We start from the raw sequence: 12,686 nt of genomic DNA, 5'->3' as shown, positions 1-12,686 counted from the left end.
TGGAATAACATGAGGGTGAGTAAATTATTATTTTCGCGTGAACTATTTCTTTAGACACTGTGACAAGATGCTAAATACAATGAAACGTACAATAATGGTCAAAGTCATCTGTCTAGTGCATGGGAAACACGATTCACATAAAAAAAAAGGCCCCTTCACTGAAAACATTCCTTTCTACTAGTTAAAAGCATAATGATGGGAAACTACATGTAGGTTTAAGTGATGTACCCAACAAGCAAGTGCTATGAAGGTCTATATAACATATATATGGGAAAAACACCTAAATAACAAAGCATTTTAACACCCCTATAGGGACTTAATAATGAAGCGGTGGGTGTACATCCTCTTTTCGCTGTGTGAGTTTGAACACTCCCCATCAGTGAGCTGAGAAATTGCCAGAGCTATGCAGAATCAGGTCATATGATCCTCTGTCCTCAAAAAGAGCATCAATACTATCCATTCTGAACAGCCACGGCTGACTACTCATCTCCTCCAGGACCAGCACTGCGGAACAAGGCCCTTCGGAGTGGAGGAAAATTAAACACAGCTCCGACTGAAAGCAAATAATGCAAAGCAGTAACTGAGCGAGAGAAAATCTGTGTATGTATTTAGGTGGAACAGATAAACTTAGAGGGAGTGTAGGAAAGAGAGAACGAGATAAAGGAGGAGACAGGCTTATCGCATGCTACAAGCACACCGTCTTATCCCAGCAGGTCCAGGGTTGAGGAAATATGGAGAAACAATGGCATAAAGGCCAACCTGATGGGCGGCAGAGGCGGTACTCACCCAAAAGTACATCATCATTTCGGACAGGGACAGGTGGGCACTCGCAGACGGAAATCGGATGAGGGGTGGGTGCAGTGCTGGCCGCCTGGGTCAGATTCTTGGTGCTTGAAAGTCCTTTGCTCTTCCCAGATCAGTCCAGAAAGAAAACGGAAAAAACAAAACAAAAACAAGAAGCAACAACTGTTAACGCTATTAAAAAAAAAATGATTAAGTCAACAGGAAAAAGAGGAATAGGCAAGAGCGCTGCTGTCTCCGTTCTTCAGTTTCCTTTCACTTTCCACTCTTTCTTCTTCCTATAACCACACAAGTGGCTTTCTTCACGTCACTCGTCTTCTGCCCCGTGTCGATCTGTTCAGGGTCTTATTGGCGGGCGGGAGAGTTCTAGAGCGGGCACTCCAGGAGGTGTTTGGCATCTGTTCCCAGCATTCCTTCAGTGAGGCTGTGTTCCTCCGCAGGGAGAGGAGTCCATTGACACTTCAGGCACTGATACAGCCACGGAGCAGCTCAGCATCCGAGCGCAAAGGAGAGGGGAGGGGAGGAGAGGAGAGGAGAGTCTGCTCTCCTGGCTGCTGCTGCTGCTGCTGATGTTGCGACGGCTGCAGTGGGAAGCCGGCTAGTGGTGAGGATTGAGAAGACCGTGGAGCCGTTCTTTCCCCTCGCCTGGTATCGACGCTCAGCTGATGTACATGAAAAGTCATGCAACGTGACAACGAGGCAACAAAGACCCGCCGGAGGGGGGCAAACGGGGGTAAAAGCTAAGTAAACTAGGTAGGGCGAGTCGGCGTGCAACGTAATGCCTTTTGCTCTTTCTTGTGTCTGTCTTTCTTTCTTTTTTCTCACCAATCTTTTTCTCAGTGATAGAGAGGGAGCGGAGGCTGGGGTTTCGGTGGGAGAGGGGCTTGCAGGATTCCGGCTGTGCTTTCAGCCAATCAGGAGTCAGAGTGTGCCGGTGGAGAGCAGGGGGAATCGCTTGACAGGTTGCGTGCCATGAGAACAGGACTGCTCTTTTTGGTAGCTTTTTTGGTGCGTGTGAGAGCGCAAGACTTGTTTGTGTGTGTATGTGTGTGTGGTTAGAGCGCCTAAGTGCCTGCGTACACAGCCACGCGTCTTTCGGGAGGCTGGGTGGGTGGGGTGGGGGGTTACACTGCCATTTAACATCTCAGCTGTCTCAGCAATTTCAAACCTACACCGCCAACAGGCAGCTACAGTGTTCTTAAATATTAACCTCTGCACTGTTGCACGTTCATATTTGGATTTGAGAGAATGCTAATTTTTCTCTCGGTTCATTTTGATTAGAACAAAGCATGTCAGGAGTGACACTCTCAGACAGGGTTCACATTTTCTATCGTGCTTTGGAATATATTATCTGTGCCATAAATCAATGCAAGAGTTCAGATGAGATCTGGTGTATTTGATAATTATATATTTATTATATATAGCTTTGCTCATATATGTACATACACTGTTCTCTAAAATGAATCGACAAGATGCTTATCATTTAAAGAAAAATGAAATCAATTCTTATAAATTAAATCATTAAAAATTTCTTTTTCACCGCCCCGAAGAAGTTGCATAAATGATATTTAAGCATATTCCCCAACGAGACAAATGCCCTTGACAATACGCAATATTAAGAAACAAAAGTGTTAAATGGGATGATGTACATAATTTCAGTTATTGTTTAGTCTTGCTAATTATATGTAAACACCTGTTATGCAAATAGGGAAAGAGTTTAATATAAGAAAATTGCATTTTTTATTATCCTTTTATTTCTCTGCAAGGGAAGGATTGTAATCTAAAAACATGTGCATCTTTTTCATACTGAGTTTTCACTGGGAAGCCATAAAATAATCTCAAGTTGCATTAAAACAAAAACGGTCTTATCAAATCCTGAAGTCTATTTCAAGTCAGTAACATAAATAAGTCAAAAAAGAGGGGCCCATGAGATGACTGATCTTTACTGTTCACTGTTTTAACAATATGAAGAGGGTTGAAGAAATGTCTGAAAAAGAAAATTATTTAGAAGCCGGAGCTGATTTGATCATCACATAATCCTTTAAAAATGTCTCTACTTAATATGTTAAAGGTGGACTATGCAGAAAAAAAGTATGGACTCAAAACAATGCCTCTCAATCATTACTTACGATCCACTAGAAGTGTGTGCTGGTGTTTGTGTCTACCACCCTGTGTCTGCAATTTCTTATTTTTGTTTTGCTGTGTTTGGGATGTTTCTGGCCTGCAGCCTTTGGTCTCCCCAGCCAATAGCGATGCGCGATACACGCGAGGGCGGGACTGGAGCTCAGGAGGCGCTCCACTGCGTTCTCCTGTCTCGACCTTTATTATTACAAGCAAATAAAACTTAAACTAGACATTATTCTGCACTTTTCCTGTTATGTACACCATTGAGCATTTTCAACCATACTGTCCAGCAAAAATATATAGTATTCACTGAACACATGTTGAGATTTTTTAAAAATGGTATATTTAGCTAAAAAAAATTGACATAAAAAATGACTAATGTAATTGCAAAAATGCCAGCATTAACATAATATGGGCCAAACCATTTGAATAAATAATTTGTAGACATTTATTTAAAAAATAAAATGAAATGAATACAATACCAAAATGTTTTTATAAATTTGAAATGTGACCACTGCTAGGCAAATACATTTGCATAATTAGACTTCTTTTGACTTCCCATAGTTACTAAAAGTATGCCGTGTGACAACTAGCCCCGGTCTCCCCTACTGTTGTTGTGCTTTCTGTAATATTCCTGTCCCCTCCATCAGCATTCTGTTTTTTTCTTACTGCTTCTCTTTCTATCTCAAACCAAAAACACTCTTTCTCTGCCTCTCCATTCCTTCTCTGGCACTATCTGCACTGTTTTCCCCTAGCATGCCGAGGGTGCTGCTTGTTCGGGTTAAGCACTCGGAGGACGACTGGCCCTGGGGATGTCATTTTCCATTACAGAGACAAGAAACCTTTTCTCTCAGATGAAGAAGGAGGGAAAAAGTCAGAGCCCTGAATTGGTTATGCTCCTTGTCGTGTTCTCTTACTCCCCCGACTCGCGATTCGTTTAGTCAATATTTAATGCCGGCGTTGTGCAGTACAGTTGTCTGTTGGCCCGATCCATGGGTTTGATCTCCATGTCTCGCCTGATCTTTTTCCAAGCTTATGGGCTTGCGCGGAGATGTGACGCAGAGTCTAAAAATGTGGCACAAGCTTGTTAACGGTTACACACTTTGCTCTGATGCAGTGCAAAGAGAGAACAGGACAAATGGATAGGAGGAAAAAAGAATTGGATCAGATGCACTGTGTGATACACGCAACATCTCACTTTACCCTTCATTCTCACACAATCACGCATGTCTCACCCTGCCTGCAGCAACGAACGCCCTCTACGTCCCGCCTGAGTATAGATGTCAATTGGCCTGAAGTGTAAAGGTGGTATTTTTCTTCTTTAAGCAGGGCAGATGGGCAAGGTTTGGTCTGAGCAGGCCCAGACTGAGCCGGTGGCCAAGCCAGACTGTCTTAATTAGGAGCTGGCCGCTGCCAACGGCAGGTGAACACATCTGGGACGCCATATTGGCCGCAAGCGCAGCAGGTCTTGGAAATAGTGCAAGCCTTGGAATATTTGACGGGAGCAGAAACGAGCGATTCCCTCTTTTTTTACCCCCCATACTACAACCCAAAAGTGAGCAGCAATACATCTACATGCCACACAGAGTCAAGCCTCCACACTGTGCGAGTCTGCCAGATATTAAAAGTCTCTGTCTTTGGAGGTTTGCGTTCGTTTTGCGTGCTGCCAAGGCCCGAGCAGCCCCAGAGTGCTATCAATTACACACATTCTGCTGAAAAGCTGAAATTCAGCTCTGAGCGCAGTCTGACAGAATTCAGCAGTATGTGCACGTCTGTGCGACGGCTATTGGACGTTCGCGTTTCCTTTGTCCCCTGTACCTGCCCTCCACTGCCTTTGTTTGGAACGAAGACGACACAATCACAGCGTGTCACACTTAAAGTGCCTTATAATGAAGTTGAGTCCTCCCTTCTGTGAAAATACACACATGCACACACACTTAGTCTGTCGGGCATATTCGCCCCACTGAGCTATACCTTCCTCATCAGTGCTTTACCCAACGTCATCATTTCTGCCTCCATAAACTCAATGGAGCCGCATGCTCCTCTCCTTCTCTCTCAACGCACTCCCTTCCAATTACCGTGCCAGTTCATTTATTCATTAACCCGGCAAGGAAAATCGAGGGAGACCTAATTCAAAAACAACCGCCCTCCATTTCTCTCCATCTGGTGGGGAGGCTCGATTCTCCAAACACGTTCAAGTGACTTAATCTGGTTAAGGTGCAGTTTAGCGTCTGCAGCTGAGTTTGGTGGGGGTGGGGGGTGGGGGGATTGAGGAACGGATCGCAGTGCCAGTCCATTTTCATTAAAAGCACCTACCAATGACCAAACAGCACTGGAAGTGACATGCATGGAAGTATGGCCTAATCAAAAAACAAGCGGATAAAAGGCAAGGCGCCGTTGCACTTGATTTCAGAGGCATTGACTAATTTACTTAATTTGTCAAAAAGGAATGTGGTTTGGAACTGAGGTAGAACTCATTTATAGTGATTTGAGTGGAAGCACGTGAGCGCACTTAAACGCTAAACGTGCTTTGGCTATTCAAAGCATTGTATTTCCAAATGCCATTAGTAGAATTTCCTATCTCCCAAGTGGAGAGGAAAATTAAAGTTTGGGAAAAGTAAAAGTTGGGATGACGTAATTGCTTTGGGCCTACCAGCTACGCCAACGATCATTCAACAAAAAATAAATTAAAAATAAATGTTGTAAAGCAAATTAGGCATTGCACTATATATGATTAAATACATTTGGCAAAAAGGGATCTAATCACCTTGTGCTGCAAACTATTTAGAACTTTTTTTGTTAGGAATGCTGTTTTATTCAAAAAGCAGTAAAAACGTAGCAGAACTATACAGTAAATAGACTGAGAAAAGAAATCAATGTTCTGCTTAGAAACTAGACTAAATCTTAAACTAGTCTTAGCTTGTTTATTGGTCTTAGTTTGGCTGGTCAAGCTGGGAGACCATATAGCTATAGAGCTAAACAGACTGGAAGACCAGCAAACCAGCTCAGACTGGTCTTATGCCCTTAGTCATTGTCAGTCATTGAAGAACAATTATTCTGTTTTGCCAACAGAATAATGTACCACCATCTACCAGCCCTTAGTAAACCCTAACCCCTTAGTAAAGACAACGTGAAACATGTGAAACACTTTGATATTCAACAATTAAATGCAAACTAGATGTTTAAAAATCATATTAATATGATGCTACATTCTCTCAGAAGAAAGCAGTTGAAATACATCCCATAGGCATGTAACGTTATAAAATGTTAATGCTGCGATAGTTGCAGATGCTTTTATCACGGTATACGGTAGGGCTGAATATATATTTATATTTGGGACTATTCCGGCTACAAAAAGGAGGATGTTGACCAAAAAGAGGTACTTTGCATGGAGTGTCAGCAAGTTGTGGCCAAAAAAAAAAGAAAACACCACCAATTTGTCTGATCACTTAAAACGGCACCACAAAGATCTTTACGACGAATACAAAGCAGGGCTCGACATTAACGTCTGTCCGGGACAAATGTATTTTTTGAAGGGACAAGTGAAAGAGAATTTTACTTGCCTGACAGACAAGAGCCTGATTAAAACAATAACTAGCGAATCACCAAAATGCAAGAATGTTTGTGCATTAATTTAGTGTAAGTGGCGATCGATAGTGGATAATATATAATGAACTGATGATAATAAGGTCGCGCTGTCAACGCTCATGTAGCCTCTGGAGGAGAAATCACAACACTAGAGCGTTTTCCTGAATACCATCACGACTGAAAATGACACTTAAAGTCACTTACATTTTAGATGCAATATTTAGTGTTTTTGTTCTATTTCAGCAGTGAAAATTGTTCACAGCAGACCCGTAATGCGTCTCACTCACAGCAACAAGTGTGTTACTGAACATTTCAGCGTTTGAATGTTTCAAACTGATTCAAGTGCAAAAGAATTTATTATTTAATGTGGTTGCTCTTTATTTTAAGGTGATTTAGTTACATAGTACCTGCTAGATACTGAGTAATATTAATTATATACATACATTTACTACAGAGTTATGGTAAAGGTTTTGTTTAGGGTTAATTACTTGTAATTATACATCATTTACTGTTATTATTATAGTAAGTAGTAACGTGTATAAATAGTAATAGTATAATAGTAAATAAAAGTCTATTACTTTAAGTCTAAGTATTTAGGTATTTAGTGCTGCAATGAACACTATTGCGAATACAAAAAAATCTGAATGGCTGTTTGAAACATTTAAATAGTGTTCAGAAACAGAAAGTAGAGGAGCTGCTTTGTTTACGGGGTTACCGTGTGCATTCCCCTTTGACACAGCAAACAGCAGGTTGTGGATTTTAACCCAATTATGGGAAAAGTATCAGAATAATTGGTAAAAAATATGTTTATTGTGATGTATATTACTGTATACCGCCACATGTCTACATCCCAATTTTGCTGCTAAAGTTTTCATCTGAAACACGTCTGCACGCTCAATTGGAAAAGCAATGAAAAACAAGTTACCCTCAGAGATTTATACTTCTGATCCTCCAAATCCTTTTTTATCTTAATCGAGTATAAGGCAGTAAATTGCTCCAGCTCTGCCTCCTCCCTGTCCTTCCCTGCCTGTATGCTAATACTGTTTGACATATTTCGGAAGAAGACGGAGCATCAATATTTATCAATTCATAATAAGACAGTGGCCTGACAAGCGCTAAGATTACAGTTTAATTAAAACTTGAGTAGCCAACTAATATTCAGTTCTTAAACAGACACATCATATGCCAATGCATTATCTACTCAGTTAGATCTTGCATCGTTGAGAAAGAAGACAGACAGGGAAATCAGGAAGGAGAACATGGTATGTGCCTGCAAGATCAGCCTCATTCCCTTTCAACTGCTGTCTTCTGTGGTTGTGTGTAGCTGTAAGGGCAGAAAGCTAAATAACCCTGACCATAATTAAATATCACTATTGAGTGAATATGAACTTGTAATTGTGAATACTTTACTGAATGTGCCAGCACAACTATGTCCCCTTATATTTCAGGACCTTCCGACAAAAAGAGGAAAGGAAAACAAGAAAAGAAAAACTGCCCAGCCAAAACACAAATGATGCCAAATCCCAAATGCCAGTGGGAGATCATATGGTGGCAAAGGGAGCAGGGAGGCAATGCCAACCATGCCACCAATCTGGAAAACACAACGAGGGCATCCACTTACCAGTCTTGTGACAAGGGGCACCCCGAAATGCCAGAAGTGATCGTTCAGCAGCCCACTGTACACTACGTTTCCAAAGAGAGCAATGCTTCCTGTTTTACACAGCCCGTTTCCTGGTTTAGTTTCTACAGAAAGACAGAGAAAGAGAGACATTTGGAACAGGTTAAATAATAATATACAACGACTAGGAACAATTAATTACAATACACAAGATTGCAAAAGAGAAGAAGAGCAAAAAAGACAAAGAATGAAAAAGGAAGGGAAAAAAGAAAGGTATGAGGGAAGAAAAGAAGGAAGAAAGGAAAGAGGGAAAATAATGCAGCGAGAAAGAAATAATAGGAAGGAAGGAAGGAAGGAAGGAAGGAAGGAAGGAAGGAAGGAAGGAAGGAAGGAAGGAAGGAAGGAAGGAAGGAAGGAAGGAAGGAAGGAAGGAAGGAAGGAAGGAAGGAAGGAAAAATAAATGGTGGAAAGGAGAAAAGAAAGGAAAAACAGAGGGAGAAAGCAAGACAAAAACAAAGGAAGGAAGAAAGGAAGGAACAATAAATTGTAGAAGAAAAAACAGAAGGAAGAAAGCATGGAAAGGAGGGAGGAAGGAAAAACAAAGGCAGTAAGAAAGGAAGTAAGGAAGGAAAAACAGGAAGCAAAAAAAGGAAGGAAAAATTAAAATGTAGGTGGGATAGAAATTAAAATAGGAAGGAAGGAAGGACAGGGAAAGGAGGAAAGAAATGAAAAACAAAGGCTTTAAAAAAGGGGAAAGAAGACAAAAAAGGAAGCAAGAAAGGACAAAAAATGTTGAAGAAAAACAGAAGGAAAGAAGTAAAGGAAAAACAAATGCAGCAGGAAAAGAAGAAAGGAAAAAACAAAGGAAGGGACATTTTAAATGTATGGAAGGAGGGACGGACGGACGGACGGACGGACGGACGGAAGGAAGGAAGGAAGGAAGGAAGGAAGGAAAATAAAGGGTGAAAAAGAGGAAAGGAAGAAACACAAAGGCAGTAAGGGGTTCCATTTACACAGAACACATTTTCCCCAAGCAGCAGCGTTCCTAGTTTCTGTTGAAGCCAACACGGAACTAACTCAAACTGCAATTCCTCGACTGGCCACTAGGGCTCCAGAAAGGAGCAGAATCTCAGTGAGCCCCAGTTAAAAATCCCAACAGCAGAAAAAAAAACATGTTTACAGCCTGGTACAAATTATGGTTTTGGCATATACGGCTAATTTTGCCCTTCATAACAATTGCGAGGGGGTGATTTTTTTTTTTTTACAACTCATTTGTTTACATTATATAAAGCCTTAAAGTTCTTCATAATTAAGGGCGTGACCACTTTGATTGACAGGAGGACAGCTGTTTGTCTACTGTCTGTTAGTCATCGCGTCACCTCAGCTCCGCCCATGTCCCGCCTCTTTACCCATTTCCTGTTATCCGGGCGTGACGTGCGATGACGCATTGCCAAGATGTCAACGGCCAGCTCGTCTCTACTTTACACTTCAAAACTGTACTTCAGAATCCTATGGGTGACGTCACGGACAGTACATCCATATATTTTTTACAGTCTATGGTTTTTCCATTCCACTGTGCTACTTTTCCATTGTTTTTTTTTTCAAATAATTAAAACATTTTTTTTAACTATTTGAAAAGTTGAAAAACTAAACTGAAAAAAAAAAACTTGTGAACCGACCCTAAGAAAGGAGGGGAAAACTATTTATTCATTGATTCAACATGACTTCAAATGTAAGAGAGACACAAATATTTCTGACAATTTGAACGCATTGCATCCATAAACACTCGTCGTCCCAGCGTTTGGTGCCCATCAGTCTGTGTGTGTGAGTGGGACGGTGTGAGGGAAAAGTGCTTGGCATGTGATCAGTGGGGTCAACCCTGCTTACACAGCAAAGCAAACTAACAGCTGCATTGAACCTCCTTTGGGTAACACACACACAAACACTATGATCAGTACTCACAAAGACATAAACAAAACATGACTTTGACATCGCACAAACACACACAGACACATACGGAACACCATATCAAACCAGTTCAGTTAAAATAAAAACAAAACCAAAAAACCCCCCCCAAAAACCTCCATTCCCCCAGTCTTGGAAAGCGGTCCCAGGAAAGCGCGTGCGAAGATAGCGATGTGTATTAAATTATTCTCTATAAATGCCAAGTACAGCAAAAATCTGCATTATGCCTCAAAACAATAGTGAGGCGCATATTGTGGAGCGCACCACAGCAAGCCATGCATTCATTATTGAAAAACAAAAAGTAAAAAGGCCCATTAAAATGTCACTTGTGCTCTTTGTGGCTGCGGCGACACATGAGTTTTAGTGTTATAAATGGGCCTTGCATTATTGTTTATGGTGGCTGCTAGCCGCAGGCTACCCGGCGGTGACTGTAAAGTCCACGGATCACACACCACGAGCCTCCGATGCCGCTCCCTCCCTCTCTATACATCACCCCATGAATATTCATGCCACAGGGCCGCGCTCCAGCCAATCGATCACAACTATAACGCATTTATATCCATGATACATGTGGCTGATTTTTTTGGTGTATAGAAATAAAAAGATATGGCCTAATTAGCAATAAAACAGCCGGCGTGCCGCTTCGCCATAGATTTGGAGGCCGAACGGCGCTCCTGCTCTTTTCGCAGGTGATGTAATTCAGACCGCGCCGGCGTTGCATCACAGGAACGTGTCGTAAGGTGAGACTCGATGCGGGGAGGGATGGCTGTCACCGTGTTTGAGGCTTCCCTGCTGTCTGTTGGCACCGGTTGAAGCTCCTTTGGCATCTGTGGGCATGTTTCTCACCACGCCTCACCTGTGATTAATTATTGACGACGAGATGAGGATGCAGTAAAGTAAAGCTGCACTGACATGCTACACTGCAGATACATTACAACAACCCCCCAGGCTGCTCTACTATCTCCCGGTCTCCTTTTCTCCCTTTTCCTTGGTTTTCCCTCATGCGCTTTGTCTTTAAAGCCCTCCTCTCTCTCTCTCTCTCTCTCCCTCTCTCTCTCTCTCTGACAACCTTTCCTAACTCACTCTATCTCACTCTGCCCTGCAGTTTGGCAAATTTGACAAGAGCTTTAAAAACTGAGCGAAATGTCAAAGTTGTCATAAACAGTGTGTGAGAGGAAGTATTTTTAGTTTGATAAGGAGGCGATAACAGTTTGATTTAAGGCAGAAAAGAGTGTCATCACATCTAAATCTGCCATCGGCGCATCTCCGTCCAAGGCTCGTCGCTGCGCACTCATGCAGATGAATGGAGGAATTTAGGTTGAAACTGAGACTGCATTATCTCACGTTTCTCTGCAAGGATGACAATAAGCGCCGTAAACGATCCCTGCCTGATCTGTGGGGAAGCACCCGGCTTCCAGTCTCAAGTGTGATGTGAGAGTGGAGGATTCTAGGTTTTCCGTGATAATAAGGGAACAAGCATAAATCGAAATCTACAATATAAAATGGCTCTTTAAAACCGAAAAACAAATGTTTATGTATGAATTGCATTAAACAGAATGAATAAGTTCACACAGCTGTCATAGCAGGGGAAACAAAGATGCATTGATATATTCCACAAACAGTTGGGTAAAAAACTTGCCAATTAATTGCTTCATTTGATGATCTCGAGTTGATCGAATGATCTCAGATTTCCTGCACTGCTTTTCTGAGGTGACCCAACAAGCCCCACTGTTAAATATATGTGGTCCTATGGCAAGAGAAGCCATATTTTACCCGAATTTGGTATCTGAACTGAAGGTGATGAGATAAAAAGACTGCATACTACAAAATAATAGCAAGAAAACCCAATGCAATGAGTTCTTCTCCCATGCTGCACAAAGTAACATTTTAACAATCTATGCGCATGATCTGAAACGCATGGTGCAGGTACACTAATGGCATGTCTGAATCCACTTTTTTGGTAGTTTAACGACGTAAAACATGGTCCAAAGGGGTTGTACCTGGTCTCTTAATGAGTCAAGGGTATGTTTTGGGCGTAACGTGCAATCAACCAATCAGAGTCTCATCTCCGATTCCCTTTAAAAGCCATTGGCACTTGCCCAATGGCGGATTCACTATTTAAATGTCTTTGAATTTGCGAGTGGAAATAGAGGAATCCTTTTATTTTTTTATTTTATAAAATGTTTGTCTGCTGCTGAGTATCCCTGTGTGTGTAATGGGCCGAGTGTATGCACTATAGACACATATTACTAACACACCTGTTAAAGAACACAAAACATACTGCACTATTGACTTTAGACCAGGTATTTGTTGGTTAATGGCGCAGTCGATTTCGGCTACCTCAAAATAGCAGTGCCAACAATGTGTCTGAACACACCTTGTTTTACAGACCAGCATGTCCATCTGCGAACAGCTGGGCACGAGTGCAAGTGTGAATCATACACAAAAAAAAAGACTATAATGAACTGATCTTTTCGGTGAATCAAAACCATACAGCACAAATAGTGCAATTTAATTCATGCAAAAAAATGTTTTTAATGAATTGTGTGGTCTGATTCATGAACAAATGAATCTTATGAGAAAGTAGATT

At 41.6% G+C, this 12,686-nt stretch overlaps 1 protein-coding gene across 4 annotated transcripts in view; it reads right to left on the bottom strand.

Annotated features, from left to right (window-relative positions):
- rbfox3a (RNA binding fox-1 homolog 3a) overlaps positions 1 to 12,686 on the bottom strand; it is a 526,601-nt gene that overhangs the window by 166,087 nt on the left and 347,828 nt on the right. For 3 of the 4 annotated variants that reach the window (XM_067430370.1, XM_067430367.1, XM_067430369.1), the window contains exon 5: positions 8,135 to 8,256. In XM_067430370.1, the coding sequence (XP_067286471.1) occupies positions 8,135 to 8,256 (122 nt within the window). Of the gene's footprint in view, positions 1 to 786; positions 908 to 8,134; positions 8,257 to 12,686 lie in introns of those variants that run through there. The other variant, XM_067430371.1, reaches the window with a different exon arrangement.

Source organism: Pseudorasbora parva, chromosome 21, assembly GCF_024679245.1.
Source record: "Pseudorasbora parva isolate DD20220531a chromosome 21, ASM2467924v1, whole genome shotgun sequence".
Lineage (NCBI taxonomy): Eukaryota > Metazoa > Chordata > Actinopteri > Cypriniformes > Gobionidae > Pseudorasbora > Pseudorasbora parva.
This window is presented reverse-complemented; position numbering and strand designations above follow the sequence as displayed.